The following is a 27,312-nucleotide window of genomic DNA, read 5'->3' on the forward strand; positions in this document are numbered from 1 at the left end:
TAGTTATACTGCTACATAGTTGTTAATCTCTTAGCATTGTTATTAATCTCAAAGCTTATTTCATCTTCCACTAGTTATACTGCTACATAGTTGTTAATCTCGTATCATTGTTATTAATCTCAAAACGTATTTTATCTTCCACTAGTTATACTGCTACATAGTTGTTAATCTCTTATCATTGTTATTAATCTCAAACTTCTCATTATCTTTCACTAGTTATACTGCTACATAGTTGTTAATCTCTTAGCATTGTAAATAATATCAAACTTATTTCATCTTCCACTAGTTATACTGCTACATAGTTGTTAATCTCTTATCATTGTTATTAATCTCAAGACGTATTTTATCTTCCTTCTAGTTATAATAGTTGTTAATCTCTTATCATTGTTCTTAATCTCAAAACGTATTCTATCTTCCACTAGTTATACTGCCACATAGTTGTTAATCTCGTATCATTGTTATTAATCTCAAAACGTATTTTATCTTCCACTAGTTATAATGCTACATAGTTGTTAATCTCTTATCATTGTTATTAATCTCAAAACGTATTTTATCTTCCACTAGTTATACTGCTACATAGTTGTTAATCTCGTATCATTGTTATTAATCTCAAAACGTATTTTATCTTCCTTCTAGTTATAATAGTTGTTAATCTCTTATCATTGTTATTAATCTCAAAACTTCTATTATATTCCATAGTTCTACTTTTACATTGTTGTTAGTATCTTATACACAGTTTTATCATATTTCACTGGGCCTTTTTAGCCGTTTACATTTAACTAGATTCCAATTCTAAACTTCAGACTTACAGAATTTAGATACATGTTTATTGATCGTATGGAATTTGGTAGGACTATTTAGCAGAAAAACTAGCTTACAGTCCAAACACTTGAACTGTGTGATTGGATAACATTAAGTTTGTCTCTAATTAACTTAGAACCAGCTTTCCCTTCTCTTGTTGTTTAGAAGCAGCTAATATTTCATTAAGTCATAGTTGTCGGTGAGATCATATCCGATAAATTATCATTCAGGCGTTAGCCACCTATCACGGATGTCTGCAGATTCGTTTGAAACGTAGTTAGTGTATAGAAAACTTTAAACTAGTAACAGACTGCCCAGTGGGGACAATGATCTCATGCACCAGTACCCAGTAAATTGACTTTGGAAATATGAGCAGTGACGAAAGCCAAGACTCGTCTCCTCAACATAGAAATACCAGTAGAGGAGCCAGAAAAAAACGATACTCCCTGGTTCGATTGTCTCATGAGCAGGATGACTCATTTACAGGTGAAATTATTCTCTTAGACCTCCTATTAACACACGTTGCTAAAAGTCCAACATACTTTATAAGTTTATTAGTTCCATTATTACTAAAAGTCCAACATACTTTACTAAGTTTATTAGTTCCTATTATTGCTAAAAGTCCAACATACTTTACAAATTTATTAGTTCTATTATTGCTAAAAGTCCAACATACTTCACAAGTTTAGTAGTTCCATTATTGCTAAAACTCCAACATACTTTATGAGTTTATTAGTTCTATTATTGCTAAAAGTCCAACATACTTTATAAGTTTATTAGTTCCATTATTACCTTTGGACTTTTAGCAATAATACATATAATAATCCTGTACATTATGTTGGACTTTTAACAATAATACATCTAATAAACCTATACAGTAGGACTTTTAGCAACAATAGATCTAATAAACTTATAGAATAGGTTGAAGTTCTAGCAATAATAGGTCTAATAAACTTATACAGTACTAAAGTACTGTATAAGTTTATTAGACCTATTATTGCTAGAACTTCAACCTATTCTATAAGTTTATTAGATCTATTGTTGCTAAAAGTCCAAAGTACTGTATAAGTTTATTAGACCTATTATTGCTAGAACTTCAACCTATTCTATAAGTTTATTAGATCTATTGTTGCTAAAAGTCCAACTCATTGTACAGGTTTATTAAATATATTATTGCTTATAGTTCAACCTACGATACAGGTTTATTAAATCTATCATTGCTAAATGTCCAAACTACTGTATAGGTTAATTAGATGTATTACTACTAGTACAATACATGTTTATTACGTATTATTGCTAGAATCATATTTTATATATGCTTATTATATTTAATTAATTGATCCAAAAACCATTAACACTTTAACACATTAAGATGTATATTGAGGTATATATATATATAATGTTTTCGCGTTTATTTAGTTTTTAATTGTGTTTTTCATCATTCTCCAAGAAGAAGAAGAGCGATTATGATCGAAATGTTTAAATTATCGCTTGGACGAAACACGTACAGATATAAAAGCAAGATAAACAAGGAAATTTGTCTATCAGTATGTATGTAATTCTGTCTGCCTGCTTGTTTACTTATCTGTTAATCCTTCTTTTAATATGTTTCTGTCTGTGTATATATAGGGGCGTGGGTTGGTTTCTGTGGTAGAGCTCTGGATTCTTGTGCCCTTGGTTCAAATCCTTACGATACCATAAAATATTCCATGCACTTTAAGCTGTAGGTATGTTATAAGATTAATTAGTCAATCTCTTATCGTGAATGTGCTGCTGCTGTCTGGTTGTCTCATCAATGGTGAGTATTTCCAAATTAGGGACGACGTAACCGCAAATATTATTATATGTCTGCATTCTGTGTAGGTGTGTATACCTAACTCACTTTAAAGTTAGTACAGCGAGTAATTCTATAATTTTATGTCTTAATACTGTGGTATTCGTATTGAGTTTTGTAGTTGTTTTTAACGTTATGGCTGTAAATCCCCCACATGGTTTAGATTATATATCAATAGATATCCCCTCTCTCTGTATTTTGATGGAAAACCTGGAAACCTAAAGTTTCATACTGACATAACTCTTCAAAGTGATTCTCTCAATACGTTATATGTAAAGGTTTCATATTTTGAAATGTCCTAAAACTATAGTATGTATTACTGTAATGAGTATGAATTAAATTCATGATATGTTAACTTATTTTGTTCACCGAGTTCTCGAGCCAAGCAGAATAGCTTCTTATACAGACACACATAACCGTTAATAATATGTCATGGTAACGTAGAGAAAGTTCGACCTGCTGGAATAGTTCAAGAACCAAACAGATCCGAAATTACCCTAAAACTAAACACTTAAACACGTGGATTCTTAACGAAACGATGAAATATTGTTCGCTGAAGCGAGCAGTAAGTGGTTGCTACAACGTAACTAATAGACCCCTGAATAAAAATTGACAAGCTCAAGCATTTATGATCACTTTCAAAATATTCGTCTTGATTTTATTTCAAATTTGATTCGTCGTCGTCTCTGTTCTCTACTTTAAGCGTTTATTTCTGTGAAATACTGGAAATGTTTTTCAACACCTAAATAGTTGCCTTTAGATAGAGAGAAGGCACAGATAGTTCTGAAGACAGTCAAACTTTCGACATTAACTGTCAACTAACGAAAAGTTTACAGTACTTTCAGATAGGATGGTGGTTAACATGTTTGTATTCTACAACGTGAGGAGCAGCACGTGTTACTGTGAAGGTTTACAGTACTTCCAGGTAAGATGGTGGTTAACATGTTTGTATTCTACAACGTGAGGAGCAGCACGTGTTACTGTGAAGGTTTACAGTACTTCCATGTATGATGGTGGTTAACATGTTTGTATTCTACAATGTAACCATGTTGTTATGAGTTTTGCTTTCCAGTATATGCTGAAAAATTCTTACAAGGTGTTGTGAAAATACTGAGAAAATGCCATATATATATATGACAGGAAATACGCTTTGCTCCCTCTAGTTTGTTAAATCTAATGTTTATTGGATAAACATATATTTGCTTACCTTTTAACGGTCATGACCACATGATAAGAGTGAAAAAAACATGCCGATAAAATCTTACTTTAATAGCAAAAAGTTGACCTGGAAACCGTTCTGTACACCCTTCAAGTTAACATAACCTGGAAACCGTTCTGTACAACCTTCAAGTAAACTTAACCTGGAAACCGTTCTGTACTACCTTCAAGTTAACATAACCTGGAAACCGTTCTGTACAACCTTCAAGTAAACTTAACCTGGAAACCGTTCTGTACTACCTTCAAGTTAACATAACCTGGAAACCGTTCTGTACTACTTTCAAGTGAACTTAATCCGGAAACCGTTCTGTACTACCTTCTTGTTAATTTAACCTGGAAACCGTTTTGTAATACTTCTTGTTAATTAACCTGGAAACCGTTCTGTAATATCTTCAAGTTAATTCAACCTGGAAACCGTTCTGTACTACCTTCATGTTAACTTAACCTGGAAACCGTTCTGTAATACCTTCAAGTTAATTTAACCTGGAAACTGTTCTGTACTACCTTCAAGTTAATTCAACCTGGAAACCGTTCTGTACTACCTTCAAGTTAACTTAACCTGGAAACCGTTCTGTACTACCTTCAAGTTAATTCAACCTGGAAACCGTTATGTACTATATGTTAAGTCAACCTAGAAACAACAGGACCAACCCGCATCTACTTTCAAGTCACGTTTCATAAGAAGAAGGTAGAAGTGAAAATAAAGGTAAAAATTTCACATTTTATTCTTTTTTTATTTTCGGCTGTGCATAATTTACCTTAATAGAAAAACCAGTTTCAGAACTACAGAAAAAAACCCAATAAAGTAGGTGTGTCGTCCAGCCAAACCCTTCTCGAGGGAGGAGTGGGGAGGGGGTAAGCTAACAAATAATAATGATGAATAAGTATATAATAATGGTAATAACTATGATGACGGAGCTGGTCGCTTGTTACTACCGCTAGGTGAAACATGCAGGGAAATTTAGGGAAAGAAGTAAGAAAAGATACTTCTTCAAGTTAACAATAACGTATACAAATTCTCAGTGAACTTCAATAGAATAGAGCTAATAATGAGAGAGAGTTTGAAAAATGTTATCTGCTCTCCTGACGGCTTGGTAAACCAGTTAACATTATCCATAAAGACGGTATCGCCATAAATGTCACGTTCTCATCTCGAGAAAATTGATCTGAAAAATTTCTATTTTTGCATTCCCAAAATATACAAACTTCCACTAAGGATAACCTGCTCAGAAATGCTGCAGCAAAAGAAACACAGACCAACGATAACCTGCCCAGAGTTGCTACAGAAAACATCTTCTGTACCCCCTAAGAAATGACGTCATGTCATTCTCTCGGTGATTGGTTTTGGTAGACTTTTTACTGATGTTAATTTTGACCTTGACCCAAGATTTCCTATACGACGTTATGCTGGAGACTAGCTTATTCTTGAGAGAGAACACCCAAGGTTCCCTTTACGACGTTGTGCTGGAGATTAGCTCGTTCTCTTACGTCACAGCTGGCGGTGTCTTTCATTGTCCGTCTCTTTGCTGAAGAAGAGGTTGTTCTCTCAAGAACAAGCTAGTCTCTAGCATAACGTCGTAAAGGGAACCTTGGGTGTTCTCTCAAGAACAAGTTAGTCTCCAGCATAACGTCGTAAAGGGAACCTTGGGTGTTCTCTCAAGAACAAGCTAGTCTCCAGCATAACGTCGTAAAGGGAACCTTGAAATGTTCTCTCAAGAACAAGTTAGTCTTCAGCATAACGTCGTAAAGGGAACCTTGGGTGTTCTCTCAAGAACAAGCTAGTCTCCAGCATATCGTCGTAAAGGGAACCTTGAAATGTTCTCTCATGGATTGTTCTATATTAATTTCATTTCCAAGTTCTTCTTGGTCGTTCTCTTGTTGAAAGAAAACTAGTTTGTAACAAAACTAAACCCATTACTTGTATTTTTATTACAAGTTGAAAATAACGATTCCAGGTAAATACCAGAAATTGACAGACTTCGCTAGATGAGGATAAAACTGGGCAAAATGGGTCTAATTAAATAAAACAGATCAAAGTACTGTGGTGACTGAAAACTCATATTAGACTTCACTAGATGAGGATAAAATTGGTCAAAGTGTCTCTAATTAAATAAAACAGATCAAAGTACTGTGGTGACTGAAAACTCATTCATTTCTTTATCTTGAAATATAAATCAGTTAGTCCTTTATTTTATTGAATGTCAGAGAGAGTCTCTATAGTAACAACTATATGTAATAGTCTAGTATCTACTTATTGTAGCGTATGACATAATTCATGTTAGTGTAGAAAGTGTTTACAAGTTTAACAAAAATCAGTTTATACCCATCTATTGAATGTAAAGAAAGTGTGAATTGATATTCAACCTGTTGAATGTATAGATAACACTGAAGGAAGTGTGAACTAATATTTACTCTGTGGAATGTATAGATAACACTGAAGGACATGCGAATTGATATTTAACGTATTGAATGTATAGATAACACTGAAGGAAGTGTGAACTAATATTTACTCTGTGGAATGTATAGATAACACTGAAGGACACGTGAATTGATATTTAACGTATTGAATGTATAGATAACACTGAAGGAAGTGTGAACTAATATTTACTCTGTGGAATGTATAGATAACACTGAAGGACATGTGAATTGATATTTAACCTATTGAATGTATAGATAACACTGAAGGAAGTGTGAATTGATATTTAACCTATTGAATGCATAGATAACACTGAAGGAAGTGTGAACTAATACTTACACTGTGTAATGTATAGATAACACTGAAGGAAGTGTGAACTAATACTTACACTGTGGAATGTATAGATAACATTGAAGGAACTGTGAATTGATATCTAACCTGTTGAATTATAAATAACACTGAAGGAACTGTGAATTAATACCTCAGTTACAGAATATATTGATAACATTGAATGAAGTGTGAATTCCAGATACCATCCTTGTCATACACTCTCACAAAGTAATAATCCATGGTATAACAATTATACATAAATAATGTTAAATCTCTTTACATCAGAATGTTATAACACATTGAAAGTAATATTATAATAACAGGTAACATACACACATAACAACCTTACGCTGTACACAATCCATCTGAAAATAAACGTAGAGCCCCTATGTAAAACATTTACAAGTTTACGTGAGTTACGTTACGGCCTATACAAATAGAGTGTTAAAACCCTTTACAACAAATACAGCAAACGTACGACCATCATAAAGAACAACGCGTACATTAAACCTTACAACCTCTGTATCGAACTACAACAAATATATACCTTACAACCCCTGTATCGAACTACAACAAATATATACCTTACAACCCCTGTATAGAACTACAATAAATATATATACCTTACAACCCTTGTATAGAACTACAACAAATATATACCTTACAACCCCTGTATCGAACTACAATAAATATATATACCTTACAACCCTTGTATAGAACTACAACAAATATATATACCTTACAACTCCTGTATAGAACTACAACAAATATATATATACCTTACAACCCTTCTATAGAACTACAACAAATATATATACCTTACAACCCCTGTATAGAACGACTACAACATGTACATCAAACCCTATAGAACTACAACAAATATATATACCTTACAACCCCTGTATAGAACTACAATAAATATATATACCTTACAACCCCTGTATAGAACTACAACAAATATATATACCTTACAACCCCTGTATAGAACTACAACAAATATATATACCTTACAACCCCTGTATAGAACTACAACAAATATATATACCTTACAACCCCTGTATAGAACGACTACAACATGTACATCAAACCCTATAGAACTACAACACACATATATACGTTAATCCAGTCTTGATAAAATACAAGTAGTACTCCAGAGGAAACGGATGTGAAGCCATTATCTTTATAAAATACGTCACTTATATCATTTAAAAATTATAAAAAGTAAGTGTTTTATTTTAATAGGATCGCTAAACGTAACGCATAGTTGGCTCTGTAAATATCACTTCGCCCACGGATAGTAGCTATCACAATACTTTAGGCAATGACGTATACAAATAACAAATCAAACAGGGTTCGGTAAAATTCTTCCCCACACTTTGTCATACTTAAGAATGTACCAAACTGTGAACTCCCCACACTTTAATGTTGATGACGTTTTCAGTGAAAGAAAACCATCAACTTGTGAATTATGTCACTAAAAACATGATTTATTAGAAAGATTCGGGACACTGTGTTATCACAGGAGAGTGTATTATCACTGATCGTTAACAGAGAAAATATTCACGAGTACCACTGTTACTCAGCTACAGAATGTAAGTTTACACGATACATTTACTAAAACAAGAGAGAAAGAAATGACCAGTTACAAAACTGTTCCGTCCATTCTTTCTTCAAAACATAATATATTTAATCGCATGAAAACCAGTTAGGAGAAGATACGACGCTGAGGTTTCGCTTTGAACAAGTACCGACTTTCAACTAGGATTTAAATCCGAAAAACGTCTCTTTCTATACCAGTCTTAAGTTTGTTATCGGAGAAAAAAATTTCTTTTAGTCATACAACCTCCTGAGTTTTATAATCTAGTCATACAACCTTCTGAGTTTTATAATATAGTCATACAACCTTCTGAGTTTTATCATCTAGTCATACAACCTTCTGAGTTTGGTCATCTAGTCATACAACCTTCTGAGTTTTATAATCTAGTCAGACAACCTTCTGAGTTTTGTCATCTAGTCTTACAACCGTCTGAGTTTTATTATCTAATCATACAACCTTCTGAGTTTATCATCTAGTCAGACAACCTTCTGAGTTTTATAATCTAGTCAGACAACCTTCTGAGTTTTATAATCTAGTCAGACAACCTTCTGAGTTTTATAATCTAGTCATACAACCTCCTGAGTTTATAATCTACTCATACAACCTTCTGAGTTTTATCATCTAGTCATACAACCTTCTGAGTTTATCATCTAGTCAGACAACCTTCTGAGTTTTATAATCTAGTCATACAACCTCCTGAGTTTTATCATCTAGTCATACAACCTTCTGAGTTTTCTCATCTAGTCATACAACCTCCTGAGTTTTGTCATCTAGTCATACAACCTTCTGAGTTTTATAATCTAATCATACAACCTTCTGAGTTTTATCATCTAGTCACACAACCTTCTGAGTTTTATAGTGCAGACAATTCACTATGGCTAGCTTTCATACATAAAATAACACGAACACACGCTATTATACATGAAAGAACAATTAGTTATTTGTTTGTGGTATTTCGGGCAAAGCTACTCAAAGACTACCTGCCCTAACCGTTCATAATTATGAAGTGATATAATTGATGGAAGGCAGCTAGTAAAACACCACCGTCCGCCAACCCACAACCCCATGGTTTTGTTTTGTTGATAACGGGACCCGAACCATGGAACTTTACCTTCACAGTCCGACACGCTAATCACTGAGCCACGTGCTATTATCCAATAAAGAATTTCTTTTTATAGCGAAGAAGGAATAGAACAATGCGCATCTTCTTCGTTTTTATTTAGATTTTTTAAATTTTTTTAGATATTTATTTTTAAGGTAATATTTTAGAAAAAAGAAGGAAGGTTTTACTTTCTTTCTTTTTGACATTCTTGTAATTTACGAACAAAACCTCTGAATCGTAAAATTGTATTAAATAAAATATTATCCTGCATTACGATAACAGATTGCTAGCCCTGCAAGAATCACTTTATAGCGCGCTTCAAAAAATCTTTAATACTTCAGTGTATGTTTTAAAAGGCATGTCAAACGTAAAATTCAATGTGTATTTAAAAAATCACATGCATGGCAAACGACAGAAATAAAATAAGCAAAACTATTCAAAAGCATCTGATTGATGAAATCCACGTCGAATTTCAACTTTTTATCTTCGAAATGTAAGTCGGGAAATTTCTTAGCTTAGGAAATCTTATGGAAAACTAAAGCTCAACTTTACTTAATTGGATAATCTAGTTCAATAGACAAAGTAAATTAGTTTAGACAGAAACTTTAAAGTTTGGAGAATAATGCGTAGTTCGGTATATCGTATATTGTCATTGAAAAACATTCTTACAAAAAAGAAAAATGTAGACGATTTTTAATTCAATGCGCAACTTTGTGTTTTATGTATTGCTACAAAACAATTCTTAAAGATATACAGCCATGTGTTAACTGATCAGATGTAGGGTATAACCACATGTTAACTGGTCAGATGTAGGGTATAACCACATGTTAACTGATCAGACGTAGGGTATGACCACATGTTAACTGATCAGACGTAGGGTGTAACCACATGTTAACTGATCAAACGTAGGGTATAACCACATGTTAACTGATCAGACGTAGGGTATAACCACATGTTAACTGATCAGATGTAGGGTATAACCACATGTTAACTGATCAGACGTAGGGTATAACCACATGTTAACTGGTCAGATGCAGGGTATAACCACATGTTAACTGATCAGACGTAGGGTATGACCACATGTTAACTGATCAGACGTAGGGTATAACCACATGTTAACTGATCAGACGTAGGGTATGACCACATGTTAACTGATCAGACGTAGGGTATAACCACATATTAACTGATCAGACGTAGGGTATGACCACGTGTTAAGTGGTCAGACGTAGGGTATAACCACATGTTAACTGGTCAGATGTAGTGTGTAACTGGTCAGACGTAGGGTATAACCAAGTGTTTAACTGATCACAAATGGTCAGTATGATTAACTCACAATGTTAGAGAACTTTACTAAGTATTAAGTCTCCTTTGAAGTCCTTATTTTCTTATTCGTCACTGGATTTGTTCATTTATCTAAAAGACGTTATTGTAAACTGCTGAATGAATCAAGGTAGAACTTAACGACTATATAACCCACACACGTGTTCCCGATATCGATTAACAAACTAATGAATAGAGAACGTACCCTTAAGTTTAACCCCAAGAATTTATCGATCTCTAGGCCCCACTCCTGATGAGAGAATGGAACAATTATATTTCTGACTTTAACGATCTCGTCACTGATGATTTATTTGATATATCTTGATGATAAATCAAAAATCTTCCATTTTGCGAAAACCCTAGTTTAAGAACAACAATTTTAGCTTTTAATTTTCAAGACAAAAGCTTAAATTAAGATTTTTTGTTTTATTTAAATTTAAAATGATTTCAACGATTTGTGTGAAGAGAAATTTAAAATATAAGTTTTAAAAGCTATAGAAGGTCAGACGATAATAATGTAACCAACATTTCAGCTAAACGACGTTCATCGTGGAGAGAAATAATGTGACCAATGTGTGGTACGAATATTTCCCTAGACAAACATCAAACCCGTTATCAGTTCTTACTAGAAACCATCCAGCGGTATAAATATTTCCCCAGACAAACGTCAAACCCGTTATCAGTTCTTACTAGAAAACATCCAGCGGTACGAATATTTCCCCTAGACAAACATCAAACCCGTTATCAGTTCTTACTAGAAACCATCCAGCGGTACGAATATTTCCCCTAGACAAACATCAAACCCGTTATCAGTTCTTACTAGAAAACATCCAGCGGTACGAATATTTCCCCTAGACAAACACCAAACCCGTTATCAGTTCTTGCTGGAAAATATTCAGCTGTTAGTTTGATTGATTAAGGATATAAACGCCACGTGATCTTATTTCTGCCTATCACGCCTTTATTACATATTGTCGAGTAAGATCCCTACAGAACATTTTCTGTGATTCATTTATGGGTAATAAATTCTCCTTTATTGGTAGTGATACAGAGAAGAATGCTGTGTGTCACATGACACATTACTCATTGTTAGAGTACTGTGTCTCTCTATCTTACACATTCTTACATTCCTTTATCTATCGACACCATATTTAATTCTGTCTTTAGTTTATCTATCGTTCAAGGGTTGGGAATGATTTTAAGTTTGTATACATCACCGAGAAATTACCTTTAATGTTAATTGTTTTATTGTGATTTTTTTTCTACAGTTTGTTTCTCGAGTTTAGTTTCAGTTCATCCTTATACCGAGTACATTTCGTGTAAAATTAATAGTTTTACTACTGAATCATTCAGCTGAAGCTAAAGAAGACTTTCGGATTTCATCAGAGTCATTCTCGATTTCTTCGTAATGAGAACAGTATTTGGTCAAAATCGATTATCTAGTGTTCCGCCAGTAAGAGGTTTTTTATTAAAATCAAAACCAGTAAGTTACGTATAGGATAAGCCAACATAAACAGAGGTATAGGAAGGAAATTAAAAGTGGGTGCACCCATTAAAGCCAGGGTCCAGGTCTCTCCTTACTATCACATTCTGCTTATGTCTATAAAAACTTCTATCTTTACTTACTCTCACATTCTGCTTATGTCTATAAAACCTTCTGTCTTTGCTCTCACATTCTGCTTATGTCTATAAAACCTTCTGTCTTTACTTACTATCACATTCTGCTTATGTCTATAAAACCTTCTGTCTTTACTCTCACATTCTGCTTATGTCTATAAAACCTTCTGTCTTTGCTCTCACATTCTGCTTATGTCTATAAAACCTTCTATCTTTACTCTCACATTCTGCTTATGTCTATAAACACTTCTATCTTTACTCTCACATTCTGCTTATGTCTATAAACACTTCTATCTTTACTCTCACATTCTGCTTATGTCTATAAACCTTCTGTCTTTACTATTTGTATTATCATACTTTAAAATCGCAAATGTAATCGTGTGAATTAGATTCTTATTTTAGTTTTTACAGTTAAGAATTAGAGAAAGGGTTGATGACACAATATTATTTATTTATTTTCCACCAATTTTCTATTTATTTTATTTTGTTACTATAATTATTAAATTATAAATTATTATTATTATTATTAAATATATTATTATTATTATTATTAAATATATTAAATTATAAATTATTATTATTAAATTACAATTTACTATAATTATTAATAAATGTAGAATCAACAAGTTTCTTCTGTTTGTATATATATTGTGCTCATTAATATTCGTTGCTTCACCAAACTTTAAAGAATCAAAAATATTAGAATAATATTTCTACATAACTCTGATAGGTTGAATGTTTCTCCACAGAAATCAGAACGTCGAAGAAGAGAGAAGATGACGGACCTCTTCAAGTTAAGGACGTGAGGCACTGGATCCATAGAAGTAAGGAATTGATTAAAACACAGTAATAATTATAATCAAGAATTAACAAAACACACGACTAGTTTCTAGAAGTCAACTGGTCATTCGCAAGTTATAAAACTAATCATTTGTTCATTATGATGCTCGTGTATTATTAGCAGGTTTTAACCGTCTAGCTGGAATGTATTGTTATATAGTAACTATTAGTGGGTCCTTTTATCCTAAACAATAATATTGTTAATTTTCACATGGCCTGGTTATCCTAAACTATGATATTGTTAATTGTCACATGGCCTGGTTATCCTAAACTATGATATTGTTAATTGTCACATGGCCTGGTTATCCTAAACAATGATATTGTTAATTGTCACATGGCCTGGTTATTCTAGACAATGATATTGTTAATTGTCACATGGCCTGGTTATCCTAAACTATAATATTGTTGAATTGTTATATGACCTGGTTATCCTAAACTATGATATTGTTGAATTGTTATATGGCCTGGTTATCCTAAACTATGATATTGTTAATTGTCATATGGCCTGGTTATCCTAAACTATGATATTGTTGAATTGTTATATGGCCTGGTTATCCTAAACTATGATATTGTTGAATTGTTACATGGCCTGGTTATCCTAAACTATGATATTGTTGAATTGTCATATGGCCTGGTTATCCTAAACTATGATATTGTTAATTGTTATATGGCCTGGTTATCCTAAACTATGATATTGTTGAATTGTTATATGGCCTGGTTATCCTAAACTATGATATTGTTGAATTGTCACATGGCTGGTTATTCTAAACTATGATATTGTTGAATTGTTATATGGCCTGGTTATCCTAAACTATGATATTGTTGAATCGTTATATGGCCTGGTTATTCTAGACAAGGAAGTTGTTAATGGTTTAGGTGTAAGACGAAGTGTTATTTTCTTCTTGAAAGTAACATAAATATATGGAAATGGAAATAAGGGGATAAACATAACAGAACAGAGCGACAAACCTGGGACAAGACTAATTCTTGATGAGACAGACTTGCCAAAACTTTCCAGATAACACAGCAGTTCTTACCTTCAAATTATCGGAACAGAGCGACAGACAGAGGGCAAGATTGATTCCTGATGTTGCTTAGCGATCTCATGAAGGCTGACCTGTAATCACAGATAGCCTGTATTAGGTTTCTGTTGGAACCACCTGCCAGATCAATGTCCAGAGGTTTATTATAAGCACGTAAAGACTATGCTAGGCAGTAGTAAATATTTTTGGTTGACACACTCACTATTGGTAAGAGTTGTTTCACCATCTAATATTTTGTCATCAATTAACAACATTTCTTTATAAACTTAAAGTATTCCATTTCGACACTTCACGAAAACTAACTACAGCTTATGCTTATATTGAAAAACCATATAAAAGAGAGACAGATGTTAATTGGCTACTATTCATCTACCTTCTGCTATATTTATTTTGAAAGAAGATCCATAGCAAATTTTGAACAGTGTATATGATCAATTTTCTTTAGCATTTGTCTTTCATTATTAAAGAAATTATAAATCATATATTGGTCAATTTTTAACTTTAAGTGTTAGTACTGAAACACGTTGTTTATACGGTAGCTAAGAGGATAAAGTATACAAAGAAATTTAAACTTGATTTTTAACTGCAAAGTAATCTGAATTCTTTATTTATTTGAAATGTTAAAGTGTGTTTGTCGTAAACTATTTTTATCGCGGTTTTCCGTCTAAGAAAGTGATTTCCATGAGCTTAAAATAAACTTTTATTTTAATCATTTACAGTTCGACACGCTCTGCGAACGGTCAGACTGTCCAAAAGCCGGAGAAAACACAGATATGATTCCATCACGACATCGTACGGTAAGAATGAACTCTGTAAAAATAAGGCGACATATTACGATAACAATAACGTCTGGTAAAATAAGGAGACATATTACGGTTGGAATAACTTCTAATTATATTAGGCGAAACCTTGAAATAAGAGTAACAAAGACAGAATAAGATATCTCGCGGTAAAAATCATTTTTTTTAATATTTTTGTCAAGTTCTCTAAAAGTGTCAAAGTTTTCTATGTATAAGTTTGGGAATATAACGGAATTTTAGCAAAGTTTTCTTTATAATTTTAATTTTCGGATAACATTAAATTCTTTTCTTGATTGTATCAGTTAAGACGCAACATGAATTTTTCTCACAACGCAAGATGGCGAGATAATCACCATCACAGGTGACGTTTCTTTCATTATTTTACTTTTAAACTTAACCTCGAAGATCTAGATAACCTATGTTTTTAGCAAATTTTTACTTTTAAACTTAACCTCGAAGATCTAGATAACCCATGTTTTTAGCAAGTCTTTACTTATAAACTTAACCTCGGAGATCTAGATAACCCATGTTTTTAGCAAATTTTTACTTTTAAACTTAACCTTGGAGATCTAGATAACCCATGTTTTTAGCAAATTTTTACTTTTAAACTTAACCTCGAAGATCTAGATAACCCATATATTTAGCAAATTTTTACTTTTAAACTTAACCTTGGAGATCTAGATAACCCATGTTTTTAGCTAATTTTTACTTTTAAACTTAACCTCGAAGATCTAGATAACCCATGTTTTTAGCTAATTTTTACTTTTAAACTTAACCTCGAAGATCTAGATAACCCATGTTTTTAGCAACTTTATATGCTGATGAGGTAGAATAATTAGACAGTTGCGGTTTCACAAACTAACTATAATATCTGGCACGTGCGTCAACTTGGCATGCATTTCTTTTTACCAAAACCAGTGTTAATTTCTTCAGTAAACAACGCTTAAGTTGAAGTTGTTATTACTGAAAGAAAGAATGTATTTTTCTGATTTAACAATACTTTTCGTGGTATTTTGTTTTTATTATTATATCTCTATATCAATGCTCTCAGTGACTCAGCGGTAAATATGAAGACTTATAATGCAAAAAACCTGGTTTAAATACTCGTAGTGGGAAGAGCACAGATAGCCCATTGTGTAGCATTATGCTTAACATCAAACAAACTATATTAATGTCCAGTTTAATAGAAAAGTTTTAGTAGAACTGATAATCGTTAGTTTTTAGTTGCTGTGGATTGTTTGTTGTTCGGCACAAAGCTTCACTATGGGCTGTCTGTTCTGTACCAACAACAGGGATTGAGCCTTGAATCTTATGGTTATAAGGCTTCAAGCTTATATTGAGTCACAAGGTTACATGAGTCTTCAGTTGTCGTGGATTGTTTGTTGTTCGGCACAAAGCTGCACTATGGGCTGTCTGTTCTGTACCCACAACAGGGATTGAATCTTGAATCTTATGGTTATAAGGCTTCAAGCTTTAGCTGAGTCACAAGGTTGCATGAGTCTTCAGTTGTCGTGGATTGTTTGTTGTTAAACTCAAAAGTGCAGAACGAGTTGTCTGTGCCAGAAGCAGAGACTTAACCTCGAATTTTAGGGTTATAAGTTCTCAAGCTTACCTCTGAATCACGAAACTGGGACTTAAATTTTGACAAAAGGATAACATTCAAACTAGGGATAGGACCTAAACTGTGACAAAAGGATAACATTCAAACTAAGGACAGGATTTAAACTGTGACAAAAGGATAACATTCAAACTAGGGATAGGACCTAAACTGTGACAAAAGGATAACATTCAAACTTAGGACAGGACTTAAACTGTGACAAAAGGATAACATTCAAACTAGGGACAGGACTTAAACTGTGACAAATTATAACATTCAAACTAAGGACAGGACTTAAACTGTGACAAAAGGATAACATTCAAACTAAGGACAGGACTTAAACTGTGACAAAAGGATAACATTCAAAGTAGGGACAGGACCTAAACTGTGACAATAGGATAACATTCAAAATAGGGACAGGACTTAAACTGTGACTAAATGATAACATTCAAACTAGGGACAGGACTTAAACTGTGACAAAAGGATAACATTCAAACTAGGGATGGGACTTAAACTGTGACAATAGGATAACATTCAAACTAGGGATGGGACTTAAACTGTGACAAAAGGATAACATTCAAACTAGGGATGGGACTTAAACTGTGACAATAGGATAAAATTCAAACTAGGGACAGGACTTAAACTGTGACAATAGGATAACATTCAAACTAGGGACAGGACTTAAACTGTGACAATAGGATAACATTCAAACTAGGGTTGGGACTAAAACTGTGACAAAAGGATAACATTCAAACTAGGGACAGGACTAAAACTGTGACAAAAGGATAACATTCAAACTAGGGATGGGACTTAAATTGTGACAAACAAAGTCAATGGACACTGTAATCTCGATCTTAAACCTTTAATGTTTCATTTATAACATACATGATTCAATGTGTTTGCACAAGCGAATGACTGATCACTTCGATCGTATCGATTACCTATAACTATTGTTTCGAACGTTCCATGTTGTGGAAACTGTTATACAGAAAGAATGTGTGGGACAGCTGTCAAGTAATTCCGAAAATAATAAAATAAAATAAGAGAATTAACCGAGCGAAGATCTGAAACAAGAAATACATTAAAGACACTAACGGACAAAAAAAAATTAAATTAGACTATAGATAAAATTAATAATTCATTATATAAATTAATACATGTTTACAAAAATGAATGAAGGACTAACGATCGTCGGAATTTTTTATTTCTAGTTCATTAGCAGAAAAAAAGTTGTCGACTAATCGTTCCTTGGTGGCTATTTTGTGTTGTTAAAGTAATAGAAAACCTAAAACAGGAGGAATTAGAATACTTATGAACGGAGTTAGCTGTAGTTTTATCCAGTGTAGGTGGAGCTAAGTCAGATGCAGAAAGAACTGATATAGTAGATGAACCCGAAATTCTAGCTTCAATCCTAGCAACAGTATATCGTAATGTGTACATTGTTGTCAGGGTTCTCCTTACAGATCCAGCGACTGTTGCCTTTGGTGATAGAAGTTTTAAAAGCTAATATGTGAACATTTTTGTCAGGGTTTTCCTTACAGATCCAGTGAATGTTGCCTTTGCCGATAGAAGTTTTTCCATGTTAATATGTGAACATTTTTGTCAGGGTTTTCCTTACAGATCCAGTGATTGTTGCCTTTGCCGATAGAAGTTTTCCATGTTAATATGTGAACATTTTTGTCAGGGTTTTCCTTACAGATCCAGTGACTGTTGCCTTAACTGATAGAAGTTTTTAAAGTGAATATGTGCATATTTTTGTCAGGGTTTTCCTTACAGATCCAGTGATTGTTGCCTTTACTGATAGAAGTTTTTAAAGTGAATATGTGAATATTTTTGTCAGGGTTTTCCTTACAGATCCAGTGATTGTTGCCTTTGCCGATAGAAGTTTTAAAAGCTAATATGTGAATATTTTTGTCAGGGTTTTCCTTACAAATCCAGTGACTGTTGCCTTTGCCAATAGAAGTTTTTAAAAGCTAATATGTGAATATTTTTGTCAGGGTTTTCCTTACAGATCCAGTGATTGTTGCCTTTGCCGATAGAAGTTTTTCCATCTTAATATGTGAACATTTTTGTCAGGGTTTTCCTTACAGATCCAGTGATTGTTGCCTTTACTGATAGAAATTTTTCAAAGTTAATATGAATGAACACCTACCTAAGATCATCCATAGTCGTCTTCAAGTGTGAAGGATGTTGTTACAAAAAAAGCTTCATCGGTTTTATACAAGGTACTTAACAGCATGTTGTAAGCTCAACCGTTTTATCACAAAAGATTTGTCAGAAAAAGAGTGTTTGTTAACCTCAAACCAGCACTTTCAGAGCAACTATATATATAGCACGTTGGAGGTCGTGACAAAGCACGTTATCAATCATGTCTGTTTCTCTTCCAACTTATCTTTGTTCATTCATACGAAGAACTTGTGTCATATTTGTCAACTGGAAATACTGTTGTTGTTAAGTTTCCATTGCAGCTGTTGCAGTAAATAAACGGGGCTCAAACAAAATATAATTAGCTGATAATGTTGTCTTAAATAAACGATGGTTATTTATTACGAAATAAAACCTTAAGCTTTGTGCTTAACACGTATATCAATATCCATTGTGTAGCTTTGTGCTTAACACGTATATCAATATTCATTGTGTAGCTTTGTGCTTAACACTTATATATAAACCCATTGTGTAGCTTTATATTAAGAAATATATCAGTAAAAGTAATACTCTTAAAGCTGTGTCTAGGTGTTAACACAAACAGTGTTACATAGTCAATGTCTCGGTGTTAACACAAACAGTGTTACATAGTCAATGTCTTTGTGTTAACACAAACAGTTTTACTTAGTCAATGTCTAGGTGTTAACAAAAAACAGTGTTACTTAGTCAATGTCTCTGTGTTAACACAAACAGTGTTACATAGTCAATGTCTCTGTGTTAACACAAACAGTTTTACTTAGTCAATGTCTAGGTGTTAACAAAAAACAGTGTTACTTAGTCAATGTCTCTGTGTTAACACAAACAGTGTTACTTAGTCAATGTCTAGGTGTTAACAAAAACAGTGTTACTTAGTCAATGTCTAGGTGTTAACAAAAACAGTGTTACTTAGTCAATGTCTAGGTGTTAACAAAAAACAATGTTACTTAGTCAATGTCTCTGTGTTAACACAAACAGTGTTACTTAGTCAATGTCTAGGTGTTAACGCAAGCAGTGTTACTTAGTCAATATCTAGGTGTTAACGCAAAGCGTTATTTAGTTAATGTCTCTGTGTTAACACAAACAGTGTTACTTATTCAATGTGTTAAGACAAGCAATGTTATTATTTCACTAACGAAGTAGACAGTAGTGTTTCCTGAAACTGATAATTCAGTATTTTAGATCCGGATTTACAGCGAGAAGTAATTTTTGAAGTTTGTACATTTCATGAAGTTTTTACTTCTGACACACACAAACCTATTGTTTTTTGTAAAAAATGAAACAATACACGTGATAAGTTACCGGTTGTCTGTATAGCGTACAGGTCAATACGTTTACACGTACGGTGATTAGCTTCTAAAGGCTGCTGTGTCTACGATATACCATATCGAGAGTGTCAGTGTATGGTCTTTTCACTTAGAAACAATCACCATATTTATCATCTACTTGTGGTTCTTTCAACTGAAGATTTCTTCCCATGCAGTTAATAATGTATCATCTTATATCCAGTTAAGCACAATGGGCTACTTGTGCTGTGCCTATCGCAGAGATCGAAATCCGAATTATAGGATTATACATTCTCAGGATTACTTGGAACCACCGGAGATTGTGTATATATATATATATAACTTCTAAATTGTTTTTAAGTTTTTATCGACGAAGAATTAGACTAATAACTTTATCTCTGGTGCAGATATGATGGGCCTTTATAGCTGTGTACGTATATATTATAGTAATGATGAGTTATATTGACTGACTAATCTGTAAGTGATTAAACGTGACCAGTTGCATTGATCAACTGGCAATCACTTGACCACTGGTCAAAAAAGTGATCACTGGTAAGCTATGTTTAAAACTGTAAGTTGTAGTTAGGTAAATAATGGGTAAACTGTAGCTAGGTAGTTAATAGGTAAACTGTAGTTAGGTAAATAATAGGTAAACTCTAGCTAGGTAAATTATGGTGAGGTAAATTGTAGTTAGGTAAACTGTGGTGAGGTAAATTGTAGCTAGGTAAACTGTGGTGAGGTAAACTGTAGCTAGGTAAACTGTGGTGAGGTAAACTGTAGCTAGGTAAATTGTGGTGAGGTAAATTGTAGTTAGGTAAATAATGGGTAAACTGTAGCTAGGTAAACTGTGGTGAGGTAAATTGTAGTTAGGTAAATAATGGGTAAACTGTAGCTAGGTAAACTGTAGTTAGGTAAATAATAGGTAAACTGTAGCTAAGTAAACTGTGGTGAGGTAAATTGTAGTTAGGTAAACTGTAGCTAGGTGAACTGTGGTGAGGTAAATTGTAGCTAAGTAAACTGTGGTGAGGTAAATTGTAGTTAGGTAAACTGTACCTAGGTAAACTGTGGTGAGGTAAACTGTAGCTAAGTAAACTGTGGTGAGGTAAGTTGTAGCTAAGTAAACTGTGGTGAGGTAAATTGTAGTTAGGTAAATAATAGGTAAACAGTAGCTAGGTAAACTGTGGTGAGGTAAATTGTAGTTAGGTAAATTTCTAGTGTGTATTTCCTTTCTTCTATTAAGAAGAAAACAGGGTATTGTATGTCAAACCAAAACATAAGAAACACAGTAACGTTGTAAGTCAATAACAGACAAGAAACACAGTAACGTTGTAAAGAAAAATAAATAAACAAAACCAGTAAAGTATTAGACAATATAAATAATATAACAAAACTGAAATCCTAATATGACGTGCACAATAACGAATTTTACTCAAGAACTTTCGGGATCAACGAATTAATAAATTATTTAATTATTGCTAGTATTTAACGCAGTAATAATTAATTATCTTAATATCTATTAACTAGTTCGTTTTCTTCTCAGTAGCACGAACAGTCCTAATTATATCGCCTGGAGATTTGCGACAATGGCTTCATTGGTCGTGAAAAGTCTGGAGTTAGGCCCATATAATTAAATAAATTGGTTATTGTGCTTGTCATGTTAGGATTTCAGTTATGTATCAAGATTTCTATTTACTTACGTGCATTGTCTTACACGGTAGTTATTTCTTTTACTTTTTCTTCGCGGCCTTACCATGCCTTTTGTCCGTTAGGGTTTTGTATTGATTGAAAACTGGTCAAGTTCTAACTATCGCCTCTGTGTCTACTACTGGTGCAGGAAAGGCAGTGGTTTGGAAACTTTTTCCTCCTACATTGTTTCAAGAAAGAAATTTTTTTTTTTTTTTTTGCGAGACCTAAGTCGAGTATTACGTCGCCCAGCCAACAAAGTGCCCTGGTTTAATAAAATAACCAGCCAGGTAGTTTCACCTTTTCCGTAAGGTTCATGTTCGGTAAAGTTATCTATATCAAGGCCGTGGAAGTATTGTGGGTATTTCGGACAATGCCACTGGTTCTGGAGGTGCTCTTATCGGTATGTCAGGTAAATGTAGTTCTAGTTTAGTTAAACTGAGAAGTAGGAAACTGAGGTAAGAAAAGGATAGAATATGGATAGAAATAATGACTTTATAGTTACAACACGCAAATACAAAATTAGAGTTTAAAGTTACAAAAAAAACGAAGGGAAAGAGTATAGTTATAATACAAACACACAGAAAGAAAGAGTTACAAGATATGGAAAGAAAGAAAGAGCTACAAGACATGGAGAGAAAGAAAGAGTTACAAGATATAGAGAGAAAGAAAGAGTTACAAGATATGGAGAGAAAGAAAGAGTTACAAGATATGGAGAGAAAGAAAGAAAGAGTTACAAGATATGGAAAGAAAGAAAGAGTTACAAGACATGGAGAGAAAGAAAGAGTTACAAGATATGGAGAGAAAGAAAGAGTTACATGACATGGAGAGAAAGAAAGAGTTACAAGATATGGAGAGAAAGGAAGAGTTACAAGACATGGAGAGAAAGAAAGAGTTACAAGATATGGAGAGAAAGAAAGAGTTACATGACATGGAGAGAAAGAAAGAGTTACAAGACATGGAGAGAAAGGAAGAGTTACAAGATATAGAGAGAAAGAAAGAGTTACAAGACATGGAGAGAAAGAAAGAGTTACAAGATATAGAGAGAAAGAAAGAGTTACAAGATATGGAAAGAAAGAAAGAGCTACAAGACATGGAGAGAAAGGAAGAGTTACAAGATATAGAGAGAAAGAAAGAGTTACAAGACATGGAGAGAAAGAAAGAGTTACAAGATATAGAGAGAAAGAAAGAGTTACAAGATATGGAAAGAAGGAAAGAGCTACAAGACATGGAGAGAAAGAAAGAGTTACAAGATATAGAGAGAAAGAAAGAGTTACAAGACATGGAGAGAAAGGAAGGGTTACAAGATATAGAGAGAGAAAGAAAGAGTTACATGATATAGAGAGAAAGGAAGAGTTACAAGACATGGAGAGATAAAAAGAGTTACAAGATATAGAGAGAAAGGAAGAGTTACAAGACATGGAGAGATAAAAAGAGTTTGGAGTAACAAAACATGGAAGGAAAGACAAATAGAGACTATAAAAATAAAAGCTTAGATTACAAGAAATGAAATGAAAGAGCGAGAAAATATAAAATCTAGAAAGAATGGCGTTTCAAAGTAAAGTTTACTAGAGAAAAGAATCTCGAGAGAGAGAGAAGGCAGCGTTTCTTCCGTGGCTTTAGATCGATATATCTCAAATCTTTTTGCTTTTTCTATGAGATCCCGTTCTTCTGAAAGTAGGGGGCGCCACTTAGTTTTGTATGACGCGTATGACAGTTGATATAAGAGTAGAACCTAATGAACACTACTAGTTTTGAACAAAAGAGACAATAATTTAAGTTTCTGAGAAAGGAATCTTTACTACAGGCGACATATTCTACAAGTCATAACACCTTCAGTTTTCCTTCAACATTCTACCACCTACTTATTAAGAATATCCAAACAATTTATTTTGTTCTGAAGGACAGATATGATTTGTATTCTCTAAGCGCAAAGCTTTACAATTGGCCATTCGAGTTGCGTACAACGCAGGGATCGAACCCTGAATTTTAGTGTTGTAAGTTCTCGAGCTTACTGCTGAGTTACGAGGACGAATAGTTTGGATCAGACTGTTCCAAGAAGTGAGAAGTGGAACTGATGTCCAAAATGTCTTTTTTACTAAAGTTAAATGAATCACTGAGTTGAATACGTTAATAAGCATTAAGTCGTTTAAAGATACTTGATGGCGAAAAGCTCGTGCAAATGAAGTTGTCCAGTGAGAATTTTTTGGTATCATTTCACGTGTTCGTAGTTGATTGTTATTCACGGATTTAGCATGCCATAAAAGCTGTAGTCTACAGATAAATTATGGTGATTGTATCATACCATCTTCAACTGATAGGCTCAATTAATGTTGCTCCTTTTTCTAATTGAATTAATCAAATTAACACTTAGATGCTGACAATGATGTCTTTTAAATTCAATCATTTGTTTGTTTTAGAAAGCTTTCTTTCCCTTTTCGTAATAAGATCATAAAGCAAATGATGCAGTGGTAGCTGTTAACTTTAGGAAATGATACTAAATAACATGAAAATGAGTGATAACAACTTGTCACTTTATTTGTAAATATTCCTGTTGTATCTGTACAAACATAAACAAATTATTACATCAATTCAAGGTGTTACTATTTGTCGCCTGTTTCTTTTATTGCCTACATTACAAAGCTTGAGAAACTTTCTACAGCGTGTTTCCTCTTAATTTGGACCCCACTGTCTCAGTGGTTAGTCTGAACCACCAAACAGTTAAAAACCGGGTTTCGATATAAATGATGGGCACAGCACAGATAGCCCATTTTGTAGCTTAACAACAAGCCATCTTCTCCATTTTATGAAAAATAGGGAAAAATATTTAGTTTTTTCTGCTATCGATCATAGTTTCATAAATTTAAATTTTGATGTGAACGTGAACACATCATATACACGAATTATTACTTTTTTATTGTCAAAATGAAAGTATTTCAAAATTATTTGTAATAACGCTATTGAATAGAAATAAGTTGTAACACCCTCTAGTCGCGACATCTGTCGCCTTGATTGAGAAATTTCCGTTTCTTGTATGAAATTTAATTGTTAAAATTTGTCTGCGGCATTTTTCTTATGGCTAACGTAAATTAAATAAATAGAATAATTAACGTCAATATTTTGATTTCTTCTTTTTCATTTCTAGACAAATATTATTTTAATTTTTGAAAGAAAAATTACAAAATGGAAAAGTTCATGGTTTGGCTAAGTTAAGTTTTGTTCTATAAATAAAATAAAGTAGAAATAACGAGGCACATTGATGTTAAAATACAAAAATAAAGAATCACCACCTTAATTAAATTATAGAATTACGTTACTTGGTTCCATTTACCTTATCTGATTATAAACTAGTGGATGAAAACCCCTGATCGACTTCTGTTCTTCGGAAATGAAATTCAGGTGTTCCTTCTACTCCTCTCACTAGATCTTAGCACTGATTTACTTCTGTTATTTCGTAGTAAACTTTCCATGTTTCTACACTCTTCCCACTTAATCTTAACACTGATCTACTTCTGTTATTTCGTAGTAAACTTCCATGTTTCTACACTCTTCCCACTTAATCTTAACACTGATCTACTTCTGTTATTTCGTAGTAAACTTTCCATGTTTATACATTCTTCCCACTTGATCTTAACACTGATTTACTTCTGTTATTTCGTAGTACACTTCCATGTTTCTACACTCTTCCCACTTAATCTTAACACTGATCTACTTCTGTTATTTCGTAGTAAACTTTCCATGTTTCTACACGCTTCCCACTTGATCTTAACACTGACTTCCTTCTGCTCTTTGACTATAAACGTCTTTCCCTAATCGTGCTCCTCTACTAGCTTTTAATGTTAACTTTCGTTTTATGAATGTTTATTTGTTGTTCTTTCTTGTGGGGCCAAATAATAAAGTATCCGATACTTATATAAATATGTAATGAAACCCATATTACTGTAACATTAAAATGAATATTAAATAGTATGAAATAAATTTATTTTATTCTAGCATAATTGCTCAGTTGTGAGTAGACTTTGAGGAGGCGTTCCTGAGGCAGTCCGTCTCTGTATATTACTTTTATAACAATCACTTAATAATTCACTGATTAAAATCGAACTTTCTCAAAACGTTAACTTTTGTGTACTTAAAGTTCTCCTTTCTCTCACCACTCTGTTTCATTTCTACCTGAATTACTCGTACAAGGAATCCCTACATTTTTTCAGACCACGTGCCTAATCACAGAAGTTCAACTGTTAATCCTTCATTTCTTTTAAAAACATCCTACAGTATTTATTTAGTTATAACTTTGGAATTTTTAATTTTCTAGCATAAAACTTTGTTTCAGTTCGTGAATTAGAAAGTTAGTGATTTGGTGTAGGATAGAGGAACTACAATTTTAATTGTACATTTATTGGTTTATTAAATATTATAATATACGGTGAAAATTAACTTTAGTAAGAAATAATAGATGGCGTTCTGCCGTCCATTTATTGGTTTATCAAATATTGTAATATATGGGGATAATTAACTTTAGTAGGCAATAATAGATGGCGTACTGCCGTCCATTTATTGGCTTATTAAATATTATAATATATGGTGAAAATTAACTTTAGTAAAGAATAATAGATGGCGTACTGCCGTTCATTTAACAGCACAACACACTGAAATAACTTACAACAACCACAGTGTTCACATAGTTTTTCGTGACCACTAAATATATTGTTACACAACAAAGAGAAAAAAGTGTCGAAATTAGTGTTAAATCTCGGTGTCAGTATTGTCTGTAAAGTATGCTAGCTCTTAAAATGCGTGACGTATAACATTATCAAAATATACACTTCTCTTAACGTACATAAAATAACGACCCATGTTTCCATAATGTATATGTATTACCTCAATATTTCGCTATTACAGCTTCCTCAGAAGCTATCGATAGTTTACAAGTCTGCTAATTCAGTTGAAGTTCAGCTTAGTTAATTTTGTTTGTTTTCTAATGCAAAACCACATTGGGCTATCTGCTGTGCCCACGGCGAGGAATCGAACCCCGTATTTTACCATTGTAACGACAGATGGGGTTCTACGACAAGTGGACTGAGCTATTAACGAACGGATTTGTTTTAGATGTGAACGACAGATGGGGTTCTACGACAAGTGGACTAAGCTATTAACGAACGGTTTTGTTTTAGTTGTGATTTACTTTAAGAATCTCTATTCCAATTTCAAGTTTGGTGTAGTAGCTTTAGATACTGTGTACAACCTTCTCCATTAAAACCACTAATAATTAATCACACAGTACGATATCTGATAGCTTAGCTTGATCTGTGGTCTTACTAAGATGGGACTGATCGGTATAAAGATATAATAACGGATGTGGAACATACCAAGTTTAGATTGACCTATATAAAGATATAATAACGGATGTGGAACATACCAAGTTTAGATTGACCTATATAAAGATATAATAACGGATGTGGAACATACTAAGTTTATACTAATCTATATAAAGATATAATAACGGATGTGGAACACACTAAGTTTAGACTAATCTATATAAAGATATAATAACGGATGTGGAACATACTAAGTTTATACTAATCTATATAAAGATATAATAACGGATGTGGAACATACTAAGTTTATACTAATCTATATAAAGATATAA

General features: G+C 33.2%; 1 protein-coding gene across 1 annotated transcript; it reads left to right on the top strand.

Annotated features, from left to right (window-relative positions):
• The first annotated feature begins 14 nt into the window (after positions 1 to 14).
• Positions 15 to 15,279, top strand: LOC111089703. Its single transcript, XM_022402652.1, has 4 exons — positions 15 to 1,287; positions 12,985 to 13,059; positions 14,838 to 14,915; positions 15,221 to 15,279. Exons 1-4 carry the CDS (start codon positions 1,170 to 1,172, stop codon positions 15,265 to 15,267), a joined length of 318 nt encoding a protein of 105 aa, XP_022258360.1. The 5' UTR covers positions 15 to 1,169; the 3' UTR covers positions 15,268 to 15,279.
• Positions 15,280 to 27,312: the final 12,033 nt, after the last annotated feature.

The sequence above is a fragment of the Limulus polyphemus genome, unplaced genomic scaffold (genome assembly GCF_000517525.1).
Source record: "Limulus polyphemus unplaced genomic scaffold, Limulus_polyphemus-2.1.2 Scaffold7098, whole genome shotgun sequence".
Lineage (NCBI taxonomy): Eukaryota > Metazoa > Arthropoda > Merostomata > Xiphosura > Limulidae > Limulus > Limulus polyphemus.